This window comes from Spironucleus salmonicida, chromosome 8, assembly GCF_000497125.1.
Source record: "Spironucleus salmonicida strain ATCC 50377 chromosome 8, whole genome shotgun sequence".
NCBI lineage: Eukaryota > Fornicata > Diplomonadida > Hexamitidae > Spironucleus > Spironucleus salmonicida.
Window position 1 is genome coordinate 656,785 of NC_090603.1, and position 22,501 is coordinate 679,285.

At 35.1% G+C, this 22,501-nt stretch overlaps 10 protein-coding genes across 10 annotated transcripts; 5 read left to right on the forward strand and 5 right to left on the reverse strand. All coding sequences in view use genetic code 6, as the record gives it.

The window, feature by feature from the left end:
• Positions 1–750: 750 nt before the first annotated feature.
• SS50377_28091 (Cysteine-rich membrane protein 2) lies at positions 751–2,022 on the forward strand (the record flags this gene model as incomplete). Its single annotated transcript, XM_067911867.1, has 1 exon — positions 751–2,022. The coding sequence occupies one exon, from the start codon at positions 751–753 to the stop codon at positions 2,020–2,022; it is 1,272 nt and encodes a 423-aa protein (XP_067760889.1).
• A 270-nt stretch (positions 2,023–2,292) lies between these two features.
• Positions 2,293–3,375, forward strand: SS50377_28092 (Basal body protein; the record flags this gene model as incomplete). Its single annotated transcript, XM_067911868.1, has 1 exon — positions 2,293–3,375. One exon carries the CDS (start codon positions 2,293–2,295, stop codon positions 3,373–3,375), a length of 1,083 nt encoding a protein of 360 aa, XP_067760890.1.
• Positions 3,376–3,717: 342 nt separating this feature from the next.
• SS50377_28093 (Transmembrane domain-containing protein) lies at positions 3,718–4,212 on the reverse strand (the record flags this gene model as incomplete). The annotated part of the gene is made up of 1 exon (XM_067911869.1): positions 3,718–4,212. The coding sequence occupies one exon, from the start codon at positions 4,210–4,212 to the stop codon at positions 3,718–3,720; it is 495 nt and encodes a 164-aa protein (XP_067760891.1).
• An 805-nt stretch (positions 4,213–5,017) lies between these two features.
• Positions 5,018–5,269, forward strand: SS50377_28094 (uncharacterized protein; the record flags this gene model as incomplete). Its single annotated transcript, XM_067911870.1, has 1 exon — positions 5,018–5,269. One exon carries the CDS (start codon positions 5,018–5,020, stop codon positions 5,267–5,269), a length of 252 nt encoding a protein of 83 aa, XP_067760892.1.
• A 642-nt stretch (positions 5,270–5,911) lies between these two features.
• Positions 5,912–6,442, forward strand: SS50377_28095 (uncharacterized protein; the record flags this gene model as incomplete). Its single annotated transcript, XM_067911871.1, has 1 exon — positions 5,912–6,442. The coding sequence occupies one exon, from the start codon at positions 5,912–5,914 to the stop codon at positions 6,440–6,442; it is 531 nt and encodes a 176-aa protein (XP_067760893.1).
• A 136-nt stretch (positions 6,443–6,578) lies between these two features.
• On the forward strand, positions 6,579–7,391 carry SS50377_28096 (Transmembrane domain-containing protein; the record flags this gene model as incomplete). The annotated part of the gene is made up of 1 exon (XM_067911872.1): positions 6,579–7,391. One exon carries the CDS (start codon positions 6,579–6,581, stop codon positions 7,389–7,391), a length of 813 nt encoding a protein of 270 aa, XP_067760894.1.
• Positions 7,392–9,750: 2,359 nt separating this feature from the next.
• Positions 9,751–11,595, reverse strand: SS50377_28097 (ATP-dependent RNA helicase; the record flags this gene model as incomplete). Its single annotated transcript, XM_067911873.1, has 1 exon — positions 9,751–11,595. One exon carries the CDS (start codon positions 11,593–11,595, stop codon positions 9,751–9,753), a length of 1,845 nt encoding a protein of 614 aa, XP_067760895.1.
• Positions 11,596–12,564: 969 nt separating this feature from the next.
• On the reverse strand, positions 12,565–12,828 carry SS50377_28098 (Myb-like DNA-binding domain-containing protein; the record flags this gene model as incomplete). Its single annotated transcript, XM_067911874.1, has 1 exon — positions 12,565–12,828. The coding sequence occupies one exon, from the start codon at positions 12,826–12,828 to the stop codon at positions 12,565–12,567; it is 264 nt and encodes an 87-aa protein (XP_067760896.1).
• A 1,384-nt stretch (positions 12,829–14,212) lies between these two features.
• SS50377_28099 (uncharacterized protein) lies at positions 14,213–17,284 on the reverse strand (the record flags this gene model as incomplete). The annotated part of the gene is made up of 1 exon (XM_067911875.1): positions 14,213–17,284. The coding sequence occupies one exon, from the start codon at positions 17,282–17,284 to the stop codon at positions 14,213–14,215; it is 3,072 nt and encodes a 1,023-aa protein (XP_067760897.1).
• Positions 17,285–17,353: 69 nt separating this feature from the next.
• Positions 17,354–22,450, reverse strand: SS50377_28100 (uncharacterized protein; the record flags this gene model as incomplete). The annotated part of the gene is made up of 1 exon (XM_067911876.1): positions 17,354–22,450. The coding sequence occupies one exon, from the start codon at positions 22,448–22,450 to the stop codon at positions 17,354–17,356; it is 5,097 nt and encodes a 1,698-aa protein (XP_067760898.1).
• Positions 22,451–22,501: the final 51 nt, after the last annotated feature.

Sequence of the window (22,501 nt, forward strand, 5' to 3'; positions counted from 1 at the left end):
TTAAGTAAGTTTTGCATAGTATGAATAACTTAAATTTTTTATGTAAAATGATTTAGCATTTTTAAGTATTATAAATTTTTTACAATATTTTTATAATATTTTAAAATTCCCTTAAAATTACAGAAAAAAAATAAACCTTTCAAAACCATAAACTGCTTGTTATTATCATTAAATCAATTAAAAAAAAACAATAGTATAAATTAATAGGATTAGAAGAGCTTTTATTAATATACTTTACATATGCTTCACTACAATAATAATGAAATCTAAATAAAATAATTTTAAAATTTTTAAGTGATTATTAAATTAATTTTATGCTCATAAGTAAAAAATAATATTTACTTGACAGGAATCCTATACAAGAAGCTTTTGAAGTAATAGTTTATATACATGAAGGTAAAGTAATCTACAACCTTATATTATTTTTATAATAAATTTAATATAAAGTCAATGGATTTAAATTACTGATTAAATAATAAAAGTTAAAATAAATGAGAATATTATAACATGATATCACATTAAATCTATTTGTTTATTTTGATTTTTGTTATTAACTTTTAATAATAAATAATAACGATTGTTTTAGTTTTTTATAGAACTGTAATTTTTATTTCTTATTAATATTAAGAGAGATAAATGAAAACCTTAGGTACAAAGTATTTATTTTTATATAATAGGTAATATATAAAGATTAAAACCTAATATTAAAGTGTAGACTACTAGAGTATATAAAAGGAATTATATTTAAAAATGAATAATTGTAACGATCCAAGCTGTATAACCTGTCCGACAGACAAGGACATCTGCACCGTATGCAAAGACAAGTACGCGCTCGATGACGATGGAATCTGCAGGTTCTGCACCGACAACCCAAACTGCAACGGCTGCTTCCTCATAGGAACAGATCAGAGCTGTCAGTTCTGCCTTCCACCATTCACCGGCTGGAAGTGCGACACGGCATGCCCACACGGACAGAAGCAGTTCAACGTGATCGCCTGCCAGGCCACCAGCTGCTCCGAAGCGGCCCCCTGCAACGGCATCGGTGCCTGCAAGTTCAACAGCAAGTGGGACTTCGCGTGCCCCTGCGTCGAGCTGAACGTCGACTTCAACTGCGTAGCGCTTCCAGCCTGCACGGTCTACAACTGCAGGGAGTGCCGGAAAGCCGACAAGACTACCTGCGAGATCTGCCACGACGGGTATTTCTAGTACAAGAAGAAGTGCGTGCCCTGCTCCGAGACGAACTGCAAGGAGTGCGGCGTCGACCTCGCCCTCAACTTCCGCTGCACGGCCTGCCAGGTGCCCCGCAAGGGCTACAAGTGCGACACGACCTGCGCCCTGGGCTTCAAGTAGCTCAACATCGACGAGTGCCAGCCCATCACCGGCACCGAGTTCGGTCCCTGCAACCTGAAGGGGTCCATCACACGGGCCCCCACCGGCACGGTCTGCCAGTGCATCCGCGGCTACTCGGGCGTGAACTGCGAGAACTTCTTCACCTGCGACGTCTCGAACTGCGTGACCTGCTCCGCTGTAGATTTCTGCGGCACCTGCGAAAATGGGTATTCTATTCGAAAAGGCTACTGTGACAGGTGCGATTAGCCGCAACAACTTTTAACAATTTCCGGTAAATGTGGGGCGTGCGGCTTTGTACCGAACTGTAAGTATTGCGATGATGGGGAAATTGACCGGTGTCTAGTATGTCAGAGAGGATATAGCAATATAAATGGATAATGTGGTGATGCTAATAGGCTTGGGAAAAAAGATACTACGGCTGTAATAATTGGATTTTTTATCTGTGTTATAATTTTGATTATTACTGCAGCCATCATAATATTTTTAATACAAAAAAATCGATTAGGCTAGTACAAGAAAATACCAGATGGTATAAAAACTTTAAAAAAATAAAATTGTACTAAATTGAGAAAAGGTAATATTTCTAGTAATGGTAACCTGTCTACTAACTGTGTGTCGTATTTACCGCCAGAAACGAAAGCTGATGATAACATCTGGAAGAAAACAAAGTGATATTTTTAATATTTATTTCTTCAATAATTAAATATAGAATTACACAAATTACACAGTAACTTTGTGACATGATATATTATTTTTACATAATAATATTCCAAAATTATCTGGATATGCACTAATGCATACGATTGGCCAATTTTACATCCAGATTCCCATTTTTATAATTATTTAATTTTATATATTAATAAATAATTATACGAACTGCTCAACCTACCATAATTTTAAGAATATTTTATATAAATATAGATAGATATTGCCTTTCCACATATGTCAAAATAGTCATTCCAATTAGCCTATCCAGATCGTCTGCTCACGATAGACGGAGACCAATCATCCCTGTAACTTGTCACGAATGAAAAAGCTCAATATCAGACTAAAAATGTTGTAGATCTCTGTAGCGGCAAAAACCTCACAGATGTATCCCGCCAGGGCACGCTTGTGCTTACGAACATCAGAATCATTTACACACTCGATTCAGATACCTCTATAAATATGTAAATTGGTTATGGATGCGTTTAGAAGATCCTCGTTGGCAACATAGACAGCAAGTAGGCAAGTGATAAAAAGTAGATAATTCAACAGGACAGGTCTCTGGTAATCCATTGTACTTTCAACAAATCGATTTTTCGCTTCGAATTTTTACCGAGGGGTTCAAAGACGATTTTCGAACTTTTCCAGTCACTGTATCGCGCATACGACACGTCGAAGCTGTATCGGAAACTGCGAATTCGTCAGGCCGTGACGCAAAATTCGCTCCTTTTTTCGGATGAATTTTCAGAAATTTCGCTTAAGGATACTGTCGTATTGTCTCCGCTATCACCAATTGCAGTGCCGGGAACGCTAATTTTTACGAATTTTAGGCTATTTTGGCATGCTCAAAATTCAATTCAATTTAATATTTCTGCTCCTTTTTTAGATATTTCGTGTGTTCAGATTAAAAAGTAGTCATTTGGCAAAGATCTGGAACCTGAAGATGCAGTTTTGATTAGTGTTGGATCAGATGAAAAACCTTTAGTTTTAGCATTAAAATGTATGAAAAAAGATATATAGGAATTATATGATCTAATAATAGGAAAATGTGAAACAAGTGCTGCCAATCCACTTTTTGGGGTTAAAATTGAAGGTGATAGTTCTCAAAATGACGGAGATAACATTGTTTTATTTTAAGGTGGTGACAGCTAGAATTTTGATAGGAATGCCAAAATATCCTAAATCGTTAAAAGCGTTGATCGGGTTAGTTAGTATTTGGAGAGTTAGTAGGAAGATGGAGAAGTATTTTTCGATGAGGAATTAGGAGTATGTTTCGAATAAATTAAAGGTATGACGCGAGAAGAATTGTGGATTCTTTGAAAGTGAAACTCATTCTTCAGTTAGAATTTTCACCACTTCTTGAACTAAGTCTTCATATATTGGTGCTTCGAATATTTTTCTGGACTCTTTATATTCATTATCTTCTAATATTTCTATTTTGAGGTTTGTAAGATTCAAATTTTAGCTTTTTAGTTGCTTCAATTTACTATCCATATAATATTCCATTTTCAGATGTATATAATTAATATATAATATAAGAATAGTAAAATTATATGAAAGAAATAATATATTTATTAATGAATCAAATTATGCAGTGGTTTGGTAGTTAAATGCAGAATGGTACTCATTTATTATTCTAATAATGTTATATTATGGAAATTATCAAAGGATTATTATGTAAATAAAAGACTTCATTATCAGATGGTTGCATTAGATCGTTATTATCATGATATTTACCTATAAAATTGATAATTGAATATATATAATTTTAATAATGATCGTTTAAATTACCAGTAAAAGTTTTATACAATAAAGTGGTGCTTATTACCAGAAATTGGGTAATGATAATTTATAACGCATATTTTCGTTCGTACTAAGTATAATTTATTATAGGCAATACTTTAAGTCGTAGCTAATTGTTTGATGTATTAAACTATGTACATCTGTTTAAGATTATTCATAAATACTAGTATATTTAATTGTATTGATATTATAACCAGAGTATAGAAACGTTATATTGGAACATTTATTATAGTATACGTTTGATAAATTATGAAATACATTAAGAATTAACCTAAGAATATAACTTAAGCTCATCTAAATATTAGTAGGTAAAATAAATTTTAATGAACAAATTTCAATAGGTTTAGTTACCATTTCTATTAAATTGCGTACTCATTTTCAATAATAAAAATAAAGTAGTCAATACAAGTAAATTTACTTTTATAAAGTTATTCTTATTATTATAATACTGATAATTGATATTAATAATTTTTAAAATCCTATGACTGTATTTATTATTTTTATCTAGTCTATATCATTAAATAAAAAATTATCATTTAACCGAAAATTACATGTTGATTTAGTAATTAACTTATCTAGTTTTTTAGTTCAATGCTTTTTATAGTCAGATTTTATACTCAAAATGTAATTAATTATCTAACTTACTATAAAATCATAATAGTCATTTAATAATTCAATAATATAATATTACTTAGATATTAAAATAATTATTATCAGGAAAATATAATTATATAAATACTATATACATCAATATTTTATAGAAACTGATAAGTTTACAACTTTATTAAGTATAATATGTATTATATTTTAACCATTTGAAGTTGGAAACATAATCATGTCTAAAATATTTTTTAATATCATATTATAGCAATAACTATATTATTTATATTGATATATTTATTTTTTTTCGGTAAACTTCATGTTTCTTTTCTAGGAAATACTAGATCTTTTATAATAATGATATTTATAATTTGCAGGAGTGTGTCTTTTATCTATTATACTTATATATTAATATTATTTAATTAATATTCGTTCGATTTTGAGCTTTTAATTATATACATTATAATACAATATAAATATATTATTATTTCGATCGGATTCTAATCATATTAAAATAACTTACTAATAATTATTATTCCTTTTTCAAGATTTCCTGAAAATGGTAAGCAAACATCTATTAACATTTGAGTAGATAGATGTTCTTGTTTAGGCTATTGCAGGTGGTGCATGCTGGAAGCAAATACAGCAAGAAATATTCCCTCAATTCACCATAATTTAATTACGCAATGCCTTTTATAAAATCAAACATACATATCCAGAATTGTTTCATATTTAAAATGTAGAGTACCATAATAGTACAAAAATTATTAGCTAAGGCTTTAATGATTACTTTGCCCTAGAGTTATTTTGAGTGAATTAAAAGTGAGGTTTATGTATTTTTTCATTTATCTTTATAAGATACATTGGAAAAGATGATATAAAGTGTTGTACCAATTAATATTTTTACTTGAGTAGTGATGTATTTATATTAGTTGTTAAATTGAATTTATGTTATATTAGGCGAGATATACCCTTAAAAATATCATAATTTATTATTATTATATGTTTTACTGAAATTCATATAATTTTTAACAAAATGATATTACTGTTAGTAAGTGAGCTTAGATATTAATAAATAACATTCATATAACCAAAATATATGGAAAATAGTTAGTTATGGTTGATATAATGAATATCCAGATTATAATTTTAATATTATTACTAGCTAATAATATCTTATTAAAGGTATAATAAAGCAGATAACAAAATAAAATAGTAGTTAAAGTTACTTTTATAATGTTTTGATAAAAGGTTATGATAATTCAGATGTAAAATTACTGAATAAATTTTAATTCCTTATCTTTTAACCGTTTAATATAGTTAATAAAAAACTTATATATATTAAATATAATTCCCTATAATTAACTTTTTCTTATACATATTATTATATAAATACAAAGTATTTTTAAATTATCTATCAATATTAATCTGTATATATTTAAATAATATCAATATGTATACTATAATTTAAATGAAACCTCTTCAGATACATCGCAACAGCGAGCGGGGGTTCCTACCTACGATCAAGAACCTAGAGCGCACCTATGGAAAATTGGTTCGAACGTATGATAAGGACTAAGATATCATGTTATTAGAATCATATGTACGCAGTGCTGAGCGCAAGGTACCTCCACGAATTGATGAATAGTTATATTAGGATGCACTTACTAGAATTAAGCGAGCTACTATTGGTACTTCCAAGTCAGTAACCTAACCTACTAGGTAATCGTCACCGACGACACCAACATAATTTATCCGGTAACCTCAAATCGACATCTTCGACGACAGTACCTTTGACACATCACGTGCATAATTTTTCTCACCAAAGTAGAAGAAACCAGTACAGATACCTCTTAGCTAATTGTAATTTGCATCTACTCCATTCCTAATGGCCGAGTAACGTAAAACTCACATGCAAAACATGAGAAACAACTAGAGCAACGTTGTTACACACCGTTTAGCTAAATATTCAAATGGATAGTGACACATGGCTGTCTATAGTTATTTGATTTGAATCAAAATTTGTATTATTATTTAGTGTTAAAAAATAATTTTCAATTTCCAGTTGCAGACTGATAATTTTAGTAAAATTTAATTTAGCAGATGTTGTTAATTTCTAAATGGTTATTTTTAGGAATTTATATAAGAATAAGATATACGATTCGTTTAATGTTAATTAAATATATTATTTATTGTCGGAATTTAACATATGGATAAAAATTTAAGCAATGATGATAGCATTAAATGGCTTCTTGGTATATATCATATCATTATTTAATTATTTAGATATAACTGTACATTCATGTAAAGAAATATACTATAATTTTATTATACATTATACGATATATACCAAAGGAAAATTTATTGCTGGTGTTAGATATTCGATTTTAAAAGATTCTTATATTATGAAATTTTCATTTTTTGATTAAAAAATCGAACTTAAATAATCTAGAATGCCATAAAATAGATATTTCTTAAGCTTAATGTAGATTTGTTAGACGATTGTCTGTTAACTTTAAATAATTGAATTATCCTCAATGTATAGAAAATTATTAGTAACGTTGAAACTAATATTTTTAGAAGAATTTAGCCGTAACTTTGTTAATATAATGCAATTTTATTTAAAGTTAGCATATGTATGGATGTTTTAATATAGTTATGACAAGTATGTAAAGCACTGTTGTCTTTATACTCCTTAAATATTATATACAATTAATGCATAAGCCATAGGGGATTAAATAATAATTTTAATTTAGCAATTTTATATTATACTAAATAAATACTTTTGGATAAATTGTATAACAATATTGGTTACTATAATTGACTTAAATTTTACAGTTATCAGGATATTTTAGCTGCAATAAACACGAAAATCTCATTATTAATTAACAACTGTGATTAGATGCTAGATTTGTTGTTATCTAATAATGTGATCTTATTTATTAATTATAGATTATTTGACAGTATTATTTAAATATTGATACTAATAAAAATTTACTATAATATATTCTAATATATAATTATTATTATATTTACATATAGCATAAAGTATTGATGGGTAAAATAATGAGAATCTATATGACATATACTGAATAATATTATACTGAATACTTGTATTTATTTTATTCTATTAAACCTAAAATAATCCTTATAATGAAATAAACTTTATCTTGATATTACAATTTCAACATAATCATGCATAGTAAATCAGACTATTTTTAGTCTAAAGTTGTGATACAAAATCATCTGAATTTATGTCTGTCGCACTACTAAAATATATTTCATTCAAATTTATAAAATTTATATAAATAGGTATCTATAAAGGAGTTTATTAAGTTTTATACTTTACCTAGTTATTCAAGTTATATATTATTTTATATAATAGCACAAACTTAAAACCAGCTTGGATATATTAATATTAATAATACTTACTTCGGAATTTAGTTTTTTAGAAAATATTTCCATAAGAATTATTTATATAAATAATTTTGATGCTACTTTTTTCATATGCAGACTAAACGATCAGACGTTGATCGGTTAATTTTAAATAAAGGTCATATACTAACGATTAATAAGATTCTCTCTATAGATGAAATAGATAAGATCGCGTAGGCAATAATAAAAGGTGCCTGTTGGACATAAATCCAAAAAAAATTATTTCCATAAATAACAATTTTATAGTTGAAAACTTTGTTTCGATAGTTTAATCATTAAAAACTAGTATATATGTAGTATGATAATTCATTCAGAAACGGTACCTTAGGATTTAACGATTATTTTTCAATAGATTTATTTTGATCGAAATTTACTGTTTAGGAAAAATATGTGAATGTATTTTCTTTAACAACAACTAATTGAAACAATTACAAGTAAAGATTTTAATGTGATACTAAAGAATTATATCTCAACTTAAATGGGAGTATGATATTTTAATCATATAAGTTGAAAAAAGCCATCAGCATAACTCTAATTTTTATCTATTTATAGTAAAAGGATGTGCTACATAAATTTATAATTGCTAATTATAAATCATTATTATGTTTAATAAATAAATAATTAATTAAATATGTTCTCTCTGCACTGTGTAACAACCCACTAAGTCTTATTTTGGAAATACATTAATATTTTAGTCTAAAATACCTAACTAATCAATAAATATATAACGAAAATAATTTAGAGTGATTATAGACTACATTTATATTGTTTTGTTCATTGAAATACATTGCAATTTATTCGCATAAATGCATTATGTATTTACAACTTAAGATATACCTAAATTACCAATATGTATAGATTATATAAAGCTAAGGAATAAGTTTATATTTATATATGTATATTTTTAACTATTTAACTGATATTTGTTTTATAAATCTATTACTTATGTATAAATCCTATCATAAAATGCACAGTATAATATTTATTTTTTAATATCTGTGTTTATTCAATTTCTTTACATCTTGTTAATTTAGGGTAGTTTTCTCAATTTACGTCATAATTCTGCATCTAATCAGGAGAAAATTATAAAAAAGTTAATGGAATAAATTAAGTCATGATAGAACTAACTGAGTATAATCTTTCTTTAGTTTCCACAAATTGACCAAGTTAGAAATACAATTGGATGACAGTTGTAAATTGAATTGAAATAGTAATAAATCACAATCACTTACCATAATATATAAAAATTGAAGTGACTAAAATCAAGTATTGTTTTATATTATAATATGCATAAATTTAATCTGCCTCTATCTATAACTGGGATTTAACTGTGCAGATTTTCATAGTTTATCACGATTGTCATTTCTAATTATAATAATACCAGATAATTATATAGTAGATTTAAGTAGCTAAATAAGGAAACTTGAATTACTGTAAAAACGACAATTATGTTTATATTTAAATTACATTTATGTTAACCAATAAATTAGTATTAAATCCTTTTATTGTTATTCATATTTATCTATTCAATGTTGTATGAGCAAAAACTAAAACTGATAATATTAGTGATACAAAGTTTTCATAAACACAGAAGTATGTTTATTTATTAGTAACAAGCACGTGTTATGAACAGAATAACAGAAATTAAAGCCAGATACACTAATATTTTAAAGACCAACTAAAACCTTACCAAGTGGCTCCCAACATAACCAATAAAATTATTCTATAAAATTACAATATTTGCGCACAACTATCTTAAGCCTTATCATTTCCTGTTTCTTCGTTTCAATTATTCAGATTTACTATCAGTAAATGGCTTCTCATCCCAGCCAACACGGCTCCCAATCTCCCCTCCCCTCAAACTTCACTCGCGCTATCATCTCCATCCACATCACACTCTTCCTCTTCTATCTCTCCCCACTCCTCTTCCGCTTCCTCACCTTCCAAATTTTCCGCTTCAAAACTATCGTTTTCCCTTTCACCAAGACGCCTTTATTTCTCTTATTTAAAAGCCTTTTTGTCCTCCTAATCGACCTCAGAAAGCGCACTTTTAAGAGTAAAGGCGCGTTTCTGCATCAAATCGGTAACCTAGGCCGAATTTTGAGCAAAATTCTCATCCTTTTGTTCAAACTATTCTAAATGTTTAATATTCACATTGCTAAGCAGCTCGGTGACTTACAATTATTCTTGGGTGTTCAGCTCTGTTTTGATAGATTTTGGCACAAATTCGTCATCTGAAGAGTCAGTTACTTCTAGTTTCTTTATATTATCTTAAATTATATTTGATAATCCCCAAGATCTTCGAACACCTTAAAAATCGATTTTTTCGCAGTCGAAGCCTGATAAAATCAGGCTTTTCATCCAAGCACCAAACGCTTTCTCACAGCATACTTTGACGTAATCATCCTTGCTAATGATCATTTGACAGCTTTCTCTGATCGAACATGCCTTCGCCAATTTCATGTTTTTTTGGCACATTTTCACTCCCATTTGCTCAAGTTTTTATATTATCGGCTGCTCAAACTCACTTTAGAGAATAATATTTACACCGTTGTTTTCCATTCGGCCGGCTCTACCGGCGCGGTGAATGAACGTATTTGCGTCGTTGCTGAGATCGAATTGGACCACAAAATCAATTTTTGTGATATCTAAGCCACGCGCGGAGACGTCAGTAGTGAGCAGAATCGCAGAGGTCTGCTTAACGAATTTGAAGAAGATCTCCTGGCGCTGATTTTGTTTCAACCTCCCAGAGAGCTTCAGAACAAGCACGGCCGGGTGTAGCTGCTTGATGACCTCGTAAAAGAACTGCACCTGGCGCGTGGTGGCCAGGAACACGATAAATTTGGACTGCTGGTACGACTTCAGGAGCGAGAAAAGGACGTCCAATTTGTCGTTTTCGTGCGTCTTGAGGAGGACATTCTGCAGGTTTTTCGGCGAATTCTGGCTCAAATTCAGCGACAGAATCGTCGAAAACGGACGCAGCGCGGGGGCGGCGATTTCCTGCTTGTCGTCTTTGGCCTGAAACAGCGCCAAATCGATTTCCTTGCTTTCGATTTTCGTGATTTTCCGCGTCAATTTTTTCAGAATTGAATTCAAATTCGATTTTTCAGTCGCTGAAAAAAGCAAAATTTGGCAGGAAGGGCCGTTTTTGGTTTTCCGGATTTCCGGGAAATAGTCGAAAATCTGCTTCATGTCCTTCTGGAATCCGAGCTCCAGGAGCTGGTCCACCTCGTCCAGGACGATGAACTTTATGCCGTCCCCGAGCGCGCCGTAGGACGTGCTCAGGTGCTGGCAGAGGCGGCCTGGGGTCGAAATCAGGATGTTCATCTGTGAGAGCGACTGGGCCTGCTCCGCTACGTCGTGGCCGCCGATCAGCAGCCCTGCGCTCAGGTCTAGGTGCTTTCCGACCTTCTGCAGCACTGTGAAAATTTGCATCGCGAGCTCGCGCGTGGGGGCGAGAATCAGCGCTCCAAGACCGTCATTTAGCGACCAGCTACTCGTGGTTAGCCTGTGCAAAATCGGAATTAGGTACGCCAGCGTCTTTCCAGAGCCTACGCGCGCAAGTGCAGAAACGTGGTTTCCAGTGATAATTTCTGGAATAGCAATAGCTTGAACTGGCGTTAATTTGGTGAATTTCTGGCTTGTAAGCTCTGTTTGGAGGTTTTCGGTGAGATTGAGCTAAGCGAAGTAGCGAGGATACATTGTGGAAAGAAAATTGGAATGTTAAAAAAATAGTGAATAATATATTGTACTATAGTGGATAATGTAGTTGAATTCGTTTAACTAGACTGATATATATGAGTTTGAGAGGTTAAGAGAGAACTAATAAGTTATAAATTGTAAGGTGGTTATTTGTAACATTTACGCAGCAAACTGTAGTAATATACAAGTAATAATGGTTACGGCTATTTATTAGCTTTAATTTAATAAGATCAAGTTTAAACTGTAAACGTTAATATATAATATTGGGTAATATAGTACAATTATTCAATATGGTATATTAAATTATATCATTCACCAATATCAATTGCACATGCGTGGTTTACTCATGGTGTCTCATCTCTCGTTTGGTTGCGCAGTACTGCTTCCTGGCGGAGCAGCCTCGCCTACGCGCCCTATCCCACCCCCGGCAAGGTCTCCCACGTGGACTCAGCGAACTCCTGGCGGTAGCGCTACGCAGTCTCCGGCCTCGGCCAGCAGATCCAGCGCAACAAGGCGGTTCAAAAAGAGAACTTTATTAAAAATATTGTATAATTTAATTCTATATTAATGTGTACAAAATTAAATGCATTACTAGTATTCTTATTTTAGTAACAATGAAGACTATAGTAATTCTAGTTTTCATAACTATTTTATTCTAAAAATAAGCGTTCAACATTCATTATATTACTTAATAGTAATATATATGGCACATTTATTTGAGAACATTACTACTCAGCAAATAGTTGATATTAAACAATCTAAGATTTTACTTAAGTAAATACAAATCGTAAAAATTAGCACTGTTCATACTTAATTATATTAATATAATTCAATTTGATTATTATATGAAAGAATAATTTCTATGACAGAAATAAACTACACTTTATATATAATATTCAAATTAGATTGACAATACCAAGTAGAGAAAAGTAATTAAAGGCTAGAAAATAGAAGAAATCAAATCAGCATTCACTGATTACTTTCTCTACGTCTTATTACTTTCCTATAATGTTAAGAAACTTATGGACCTGTTCTTTATGGAAATCTTCCATCTTTTCCTAAAATTTGAGCTATTACAATCCATTTCATTTTCAAATTAGCTAAATTTTCTAGTATTACTTCTTCTTCCTTAGTCCAACGTAAACTCGATTGTTGCTCAGTATAATTTATTATTCCAATCACTTAGTTAATCTTATCTACAATTTCATTTATTGACATTTCCTTAGGTTACATTAGTAAGACGAATATCTATATAATAATAGAAAGTATATTTATTAAATATTAATTTAATGAAACTAACCTGTTTCTATTATTAATGCCGTCCTATATACTTGAAGTTCATTTAATAATGTGGAAACAGAAAATTGAAGTGAGTAATATTTATAAAGCTAAGTAATATTGTAAACCATTTATTATATAATATATTTATACTATATTATACACTTAATATACACTCATATTACTTAAAATTAAATGAATATTACTCAAATTTATCAATTATTTGTAAAGATTATCCTCGTAATTTTTATTATTTATTGAATATTTATCTATACTGTGATAGGCCACAAACAATAAATGTTAATAATGTATTAAATGATGACCAGTATTTACTTTATAATTGAGATTAAGTTATTTTGTATTATCCATTCATTTTTACCTTATTTATAACTTTTTAATATTATACGGCTTTAAAATCATTAGTAAAGATATTTAATTATAGATATAATTTTATAAAGTTGTATAGATTATTTATTAGTTAGGAATATAATTATACTATGTTTGGTTTTGTACTTTACGATTATTTATATATGATTTAAAAGCATTTTATTTTATTAATATTTAGTAAACTCAAATAAGTTAAATTGTATAATAAATATTTTTACGAAATTATAGTATTTTTTAGAAAACACTTTGGTTCAATAATGTTTATTCATTAAAATTAATACAAGTACGGTTTTTTGTTCGTTTTAGTTATTAAAGCCTATTTATAATATCATTGTGGTACATTATCATGATGAAATTTTTATGAACCTGTAAAAATAAGTGATATTATCTGATAGAAGCTATATTTTCACGTGGGTACCTATGAAATATAGACTGTGCACAAATTCCTGGAATTACTTCTACTATTGTAATTTTATTAAAATCATTAAAATGTGCAGTTTTATTATAAATTCCAAGTATTTAATTTTTGTGTATCAAAAGAAAATAGCTAATTAAGACTTCACTTGCAACTCACTAAAGAGTTTTGCTCTCACTATAATAATAGAGTTGTTTTAATTGATATATTATAAAATATGTACTATAATATTTTAACACTTTTATATCACTTTTAATAAAGCATGTTTATCAGAGTGAAACAAACAATTATAGTTCAGAATTTTATTTATCTAATTAACACTTTTAACATATCCTACTGTGTCAAAATAACATATCCTCAACGAATTCATTTCTATAATCAATTTTATTAATAATAATTGTACTAAATAATATAATATAGTTTATTATTTAGGTTTGAATAATAAGCTCATTGATAAAAGTACTAACTGAATCATAGAGATATTCAAATTACTGTTCGTCATGAAAAACATCCAAAAACTCTGTAAATCATCATTCATCAAAAATCAACTTCGCTGAATCCTACTCCGTCCTCTACACATTCACAAATAACAAAAATACTCCCCAAAGTCCCCTAACAGGCCTTTAAAACCCCTTCACACACACATCTCCCATCGACAATCAGTTCAAGATTGTTTTAGAATTGCAGCTCATAAAGCTTCATCGTTAAGGAATTACCGCTATCAACCAGGTCCTCACATTGTTTTTTGATATTTTTCACGAGTTAGTTAATTCCATTTGAAATATAACTTTTCATTCCAAAAGATGAAAAAAATGCTTCTTCGGGGGCATTTTATAAAATAAGCTCTTCCATCAATTCTTATTTTTCTTTTCGCTTGAAAACTTACTTTTTAGCTTCGGAATTGATAATCTCTTCAATTTCACTAAAAATAGCATTTCGAAGTTAATATAATTAAAATGAGTTTTAAACTTCCTATAAAAGGTTAAGTTATTCCCCAAATAGCTAATTTTAAAGATTTGTACATTGTTCAGGAGTCTCTGAAATACAGAGCAAATAGGATATTCTGTCAATTAATATTAATATTAAACGAATAATACTGTATAAATATGTTTCTAAAACTAAACTACATTTCTTCTAGATAAGTATTATTATATGGTCAGCAATATTATTTGATAAAATAATTTTCGAGATCGCTATAGCTTTATCTAAAAATTTCTGTTTACTTACAACTACGTGATGAGAATCACTACAGTAGTGTTATTTAGATAATGCCTTCTGATTTTACACTCGTTGTAATATCTAACTTATCTATTCTTCAATATCAATATTTTGCAAAACTTCCTCATTTCCAACATGATACAAGCACTTGCAACCACTAAACTTAAATTCTATCTCTTTATATTAATTCCACCATACAGGCATTCCATTTTCGTTAACGTGATTTTGTATCAGTTATTATTTACGAAAGTTTAAATCCGTCTAAAACCACTTTACTTGAGCGATCTTTCGATCGAAATCAATATAATTCTTACTAGCGTAATCCAAACTTTTAAAATACACCAATTTAATGCGTTTACTAAATATCGGCGAAATCACCAAATTGCGCTATTTTTTAATCTCTAAAAATAAACTCTTTAGTCGCTTGAGAACAAATGGAGCAGCTATTACGGTGTATATATTGTATATGTTATAATATTCATCCCCCAATATTGACCGTAGCAAAATCTATTAAGTTTATGGTAAAATTATTATATCATTATTACACATTTAATTATCTAATAACTTTTTCAAACCAGTATAATTATTTTATTCTATATGATTATTATATTCAACATAATAACTATTGCAAAATTCTTGTATTTTTTAAATTATGTATTATATGTTATTGCTAAAGATATCGTATTTCATCATGTGCTCTTCAAGCGCTGCGGGCTCATCGAACTCGAAAAACACTTTTTCGGTCTCCATTTCGAGCTGCGAAATCAAGTACGGATTAGATGAAACCGGAGCAGCAGCCTCAAAGCCGTTCGCGAAACTTCCATAAGCGCTACGATTTAACAGCGATTTTTCGTCCTAAAATTTGCTCAAAATCGGATGCTAAAAACGATAACTGTGACTTTTATCCCCATTGCTTCCTGTTATGTTTAGCTATTTGGTAAATTTCAATTTTTAGATCAGTGTCATGTTGTAAATCGATTTTTCAAAATCAGAAAAAATGTCGTCATTTATATACTATTAAGATATATAAACGATAGGTTGGAATTAGATTGAATTGTAGGAATGTTAATTCTCAGAATTAAAAAAACAGCAATCTTCAGTAAAGGAACGGAATGAGTAAATTGAATTGTAATTTTAATAAAAGACTAATTAGTACTAATTTAAAAACTAAATACACGAATATCTAAATTCTGGAAAAGTAAGCGACGGCCGTTTTTTGAGTATCAAATTGATAAATTTGTTGAATTCTTTGATTTTGAAAAGCTCAAAGAGGTCATCCAAGTGCAGTTTTTGCGTCGATTTTGACGAATTTTCGAGCTGCTCCAAAAGAGCTTTTTAGAATATAAAAGAGCGAAAATTTATGATTGGAATTTTATTGTCAATTTGCGAAATGATAACATTTCTTTGAACTGGAATTGCAAGGTTTAGCAGGTTTTCGCGCCAGTGCTGATGCGTGAAAAAGTCGCTCAATTTTCGCTGAAACTGGTCCAAACTGCGCATATGCTCAGACCCGGCATTTTCTTGGAGAATTTCGCGCAAAATGCTCAATTCCGGCCGAATTGGCTCCTCGGAAATAGTCTTTTTCGGTTTCTGAACTTTGCTTTAAACCTGAAATTGCTCCATCAAACGACCTGAAATACCCGCCACGCGCTTTGTTTGCTCCTAAATCTCAAAAATAGTTTACTGCCTCCAAAGAATTTGTGATTCAGAGAGCGAATTATTCTGGTAAACTTGAACGACTCGCTTAAAAAGCTCTATCGGCTTGGATTGTTCTGAATATACGTTATATGAGAGTGAAATTTGAGCTAAAGAGACGAATTTGAGCTGCTCAACGGCGTAGTTGTACCACTGCTTATTGAGGTATTCTAGAAGGCCAGCTAGCAGCTCTGGGAAGTCCGAAAGCAGCTGAGATGACCTGAGGATGAATTGGAGAACTTCTACGCGCTGTTCTGAGGAGCCCATAACGAATCTTGAGAGGAGTGTTTTAAACTCGTCAGCGACCTTTGGGGTCACTAATTGAGTTAGCGAGACGAGGTAAATGTCGAATTGATCCTCCTCTGGGATGATATGTGATTTTTAGCATATTTGCTAGTGTTCCATCAGTGAAATTGGCAGGGAAACTTGATTGGACTGGGAGACGACGAATTTTAGATCCTGGGGCAGGAACTCGTTAAGATGCAACAATACGGCGGGCTCGAATGTCCTGAAGGTGTTGAAAAGTCGCAAAAGCGAGCAGTTCATTTTGTCGTCGGATGTCAAGTTGATGATGTCATCCTTGAAAAATGCGATAAGACCAGGTCGTTGTCTTTCGTTGCAGATCTGAGTTGTAAACTGAAGCAGACGCAATGCCGAACGGCGAATCTCGTCTTTTATTTGATGATCTTTATCCATTAGTGGAAGGGTTCAGTAAAATATAAATACAAAGCATGTATAATAATACGATTATTAAAAATTGCAAAATCACAGCATGGCCTCCTCGAGCAGTCTTTACACCTCTTCATACTGCTTCGCTAGTGCGTCCATATTGTCCAAATTAAGATGCTAAATGTCAATTTCTATAGGTTTAACTTAATTTTTGGTTATTTTCTGAGTCTGAGCATATCCATCATGGAAGTAGATAGGCTCTGTCTACTAGCACTGGTATTCTATCTATTATAGCGGCTTTTCGACCGTTTCATCCTCAGAAAGTAGCGAGTTATCGAAAATTGATCGGCTCTAGGAGTCTTGAGTCTGCTCGTCCGAATGGCTAACACTCGAGTTGTACATTCCTGGGTTCCGCAGGCTACTGCTTTTAGGAAACTGCGAGGTTGTTGCAAACGACATTTTACGTTTTGGCTCTTTTGGGCATATTATTATATCTTTATCAATAGCTGATAGGATGCTATCGTTGAGATTGTTGTTGATATATGCAGCATCTATTACCTAATTGGTTGTATACATGTCATTTTAGTATACAACAGTAGAACTGCGATGTGATTTTTGTTTTAAAATTGGTATTGGATCTGGTAAGTCGTTACGATACAAGTTCATGGAAGCATTGAGCAGGTCCTGCCTCTGGGAGTTCATGGAAGCATTGAGCAGGTCCTGCCTCTGGGGGTTCATGGACTGGTTCGGGATATCCTGCCTCTGGGGGTTCATGGACTGGTTCGGGATATCCTGCCTCTGGGAGTTCATGGACTGGTTCGGGATATCCTGCCTCTGGGGGTTCATGGAAGCATTAAGCAGGTCCTGCCTCTGGGAGTTCATGGAAGCATTGAGCAGGTCCTGCCTCTGGGGGTTCATGGACTGGTTCGGGATATCCTGCCTCTGGGAGTTCATGGAAGCATTGAGCAGGTCCTGCCTCTGGGGGTTCATGGAAGCATTGAGCAGGTCCTGCCTCTGGGGGTTCATGGAAGCATTGAGCAGGTCCTGCCTCTGGGGGTTCATGGAAGCATTAAGCAGGTCCTGCCTCTGGGGGTTCATGGAAGCATTGAGCAGGTCCTGCCTCTGGGGGTTCATGGAAGCATTAAGCAGGTCCTGCCTCTGGGAGTTCATGGAAGCATTAAGCAGGTCCTGCCTCTGGGGGTTCATGGAAGCATTGAGCAGGTCCTGCCTCTGGGGGTTCATGGAAGCATTAAGCAGGTCCTGCCTCTGGGAGTTCATGGAAGCATTGAGCAGGTCCTGCCTCTGGGGGTTCATGGAAGCATTAAGCAGGTCCTGCCTCTGGGAGTTCATGGAAGCATTGAGCAGGTCCTGCCTCTGGGGGTTCATGGAAGCATTAAGCAGGTCCTGCCTCTGGGAGTTCATGGAAGCATTAAGCAGGTCCTGCCTCTGGGGGTTCATGGAAGCATTGAGCAGGTCCTGCCTCTGGGGGTTCATGGAAGCATTAAGCAGGTCCTGCCTCTGGGGGTTCATGGAAGCATTAAGCAGGTCCTGCCTCTGGGGGTTCATGGAAGCATTAAGCAGGTCCTGCCTCTGGGAGTTCATGGAAGCATTAAGCAGGTCCTGCCTCTGGGGGTTCATGGAAGCATTAAGCAGGTCCTGCCTCTGGGGGTTCATGGAAGCATTAAGCAGGTCCTGCCTCTGGGAGTTCATGGAAGCATTAAGCAGGTCCTGCCTCTGGGGGTTCATGGAAGCATTAAGCAGGTCCTGCCTCTGGGGGTTCATGGAAGCATTGAGCAGGTCCTGCCTCTGGGAGTTCATGGAAGCATTAAGCAGGTCCTGCCTCTGGGGGTTCATGGAAGCATTGAGCAGGTCCTGCCTCTGGGGGTTCATGGAAGCATTAAGCAGGTCCTGCCTCTGGGGGTTCATGGAAGCATTAAGCAGGTCCTGCCTCTGGGAGTTCATGGAAGCATTGAGCAGGTCCTGCCTCTGGGGGTTCATGGAAGCATTGAGCAGGTCCTGCCTCTGGGGGTTCATGGAAGCATTGAGCAGGTCCTGCCTCTGGGGGTTCATGGAAGCATTGAGCAGGTCCTGCCTCTGGGAGTTCATGGACTGGTTCTGGATATCCTGCCTCTGGGGGTTCATGGACTGGTTCTGGATATCCTGCCTCTGGGAGTTCATGGAAGCATTAAGCAGGTCCTGCCTCTGGGAGTTCATGGACTGGTTCGGGATATCCTGCCTCTGGGGGTTCATGGACTGGTTCTGGATATCCTGCCTCTGGGAGTTCATGGAAGCATTAAGCAGGTCCTGCCTCTGGGAGTTCATGGACTGGTTCGGGATATCCTGCCTCTGGGAGTTCATGGAAGCATTAAGCAGGTCCTGCCTCTGGGGGTTCATGGACTGGTTCTGGATATCCTGCCTCTGGGAGTTCATGGAAGCATTAAGCAGGTCCTGCCTCTGGGAGTTCATGGACTGGTTCGGGATATCCTGCCTCTGGGAGTTCATGGAAGCATTAAGCAGGTCCTGCCTCTGGGGGTTCATGGACTGGTTCGGGATATCCTGCCTCTGGGGGTTCATGGACTGGTTCTGGATATCCTGCCTCTGGGAGTTCATGGAAGCATTAAGCAGGTCCTGCCTCTGGGAGTTCATGGACTGGTTCGGGATATCCTGCCTCTGGGAGTTCATGGAAGCATTAAGCAGGTCCTGCCTCTGGGAGTTCATGGAAGCATTGAGCAGGTCCTGCCTCTGGGAGTTCATGGACTGGTTCTGGATATCCTGCCTCTGGGAGTTCATGGAAGCATTGAGCAGGTCCTGCCTCTGGGGGTTCATGGAAGCATTGAGCAGGTCCTGCCTCTGGGGGTTCATGGAAGCATTGAGCAGGTCCTGCCTCTGGGAGTTCATGGAAGCATTGAGCAGGTCCTGCCTCTGGGGGTTCATGGAAGCATTGAGCAGGTCCTGCCTCTGGGAGTTCATGGAAGCATTGAGCAGGTCCTGCCTCTGGGAGTTCATGGAAGCATTGAGCAGGTCCTGCCTCTGGGGGTTCATGGAAGCATTGAGCAGGTCCTGCCTCTGGGAGTTCATGGAAGCATTGAGCAGGTCCTGCCTCTGGGAGTTCATGGACTGGTTCGGGATATCCTGCCTCTGGGGGTTCATGGAAGCATTGAGCAGGTCCTGCCTCTGGGGGTTCATGGAAGCATTGAGCAGGTCCTGCCTCTGGGGGTTCATGGACTGGTTCGGGATATCCTGCCTCTGGGAGTTCATGGAAGCATTGAGCAGGTCCTGCCTCTGGGAGTTCATGGACTGGTTCGGGATATCCTGCCTCTGGGAGTTCATGGAAGCATTAAGCAGGTCCTGCCTCTGGGAGTTCATGGAAGCATTGAGCAGGTCCTGCCTCTGGGGGTTCATGGAAGCATTAAGCAGGTCCTGCCTCTGGGAGTTCATGGAAGCATTGAGCAGGTCCTGCCTCTGGGGGTTCATGGAAGCATTAAGCAGGTCCTGCCTCTGGGAGTTCATGGAAGCATTGAGCAGGTCCTGCCTCTGGGAGTTCATGGAAGCATTGAGCAGGTCCTGCCTCTGGGAGTTCATGGAAGCATTGAGCAGGTCCTGCCTCTGGGGGTTCATGGAAGCATTGAGCAGGTCCTGCCTCTGGGAGTTCATGGAAGCATTGAGCAGGTCCTGCCTCTGGGGGTTCATGGAAGCATTGAGCAGGTCCTGCCTCTGGGGGTTCATGGAAGCATTAAGCAGGTCCTGCCTCTGGGGGTTCATGGAAGCATTAAGCAGGTCCTGCCTCTGGGGGTTCATGGAAGCATTAAGCAGGTCCTGCCTCTGGGAGTTCATGGAAGCATTAAGCAGGTCCTGCCTCTGGGAGTTCATGGAAGCATTGAGCAGGTCCTGCCTCTGGGGGTTCATGGAAGCATTGAGCAGGTCCTGCCTCTGGGGGTTCATGGAAGCATTGAGCAGGTCCTGCCTCTGGGAGTTCATGGAAGCATTGAGCAGGTCCTGCCTCTGGGGGTTCATGGAAGCATTGAGCAGGTCCTGCCTCTGGGAGTTCATGGAAGCATTGAGCAGGTCCTGCCTCTGGGGGTTCATGGAAGCATTGAGCAGGTCCTGCCTCTGGGGGTTCATGGAAGCATTGAGCAGGTCCTGCCTCTGGGAGTTCATGGAAGCATTAAGCAGGTCCTGCCTCTGGGAGTTCATGGACTGGTTCGGGATATCCTGCCTCTGGGAGTTCATGGAAGCATTGAGCAGGTCCTGCCTCTGGGAGTTCATGGAAGCATTGAGCAGGTCCTGCCTCTGGGAGTTCATGGACTGGTTCGGGATATCTTATAAATTTTACAATTAAGAATTTCCTTACTCATATATAAGATTTCCATATCTACTAGAAATATCATTCGGCTTAACATAATTATTAGTATATCCAAGTTCTTATGCTATATTATAGTTCTATTAAGTATAGTTTGATAACTGTTCCTTATGATTTGTTGTCATCTTAGTTGAGAACTAAATATCTTTTACACTATTTCTCTAACCCATATGTTAATCGAATTATTATATTTGTTAAACTAATGGAGTTAAATCACAATCCATGTCTATATTTCCAGGTTATTCAATTAACTCTTCCTAAACTCCTAATGTCTTTTCATTCAAGTTAACAATTTTATTATTAAGGTTATCGATATACTAGCTTTATAGGTTCTTAATTTATTATTCAGCTAGAATTATTTACTATTAATTTGATTAAATTATATTAGAAGAGTTAATTTTTACAATAGTAGATTATGTCTGCAAATCATGATACGAATCGCTGAAAGCAAAATTTCGCTCAGCGCAATAATATCGATGTGGTTGTAATTATTTAAATACATTTATTGCGTTATGTTATATAGAAGGTGATGGTATTAGTCGTTCACGATTTTTAATAAAGTCCTCTTTTTGAACCGCCTTGTTGCGCTGGATCTGCTGGCCGAGGCCGGAGGCTGCGTAGCGCTACCGCCAGGAGTTCGCTGAGTCCACGTGGGAGACCTTGCCGGGGGTGGGATAGGGCGCGTAGGCGAGGCTGCTCCGCCTGGGGTGCATTTTGGAGGACAGGAATTCTGGTATTGGGGGTATATAAGCGCCGTCTGGGAAGGAGTGGTCGCGGAGCACGCGGGTGGAGGGGTGCAGCTGGAGGCCCATGGGCACCCTGAGCCAGGCCATGCGGGTGAGCACCGACAGCCTCAAGAGCGCGGTGGACCCCAATCTGCGGGA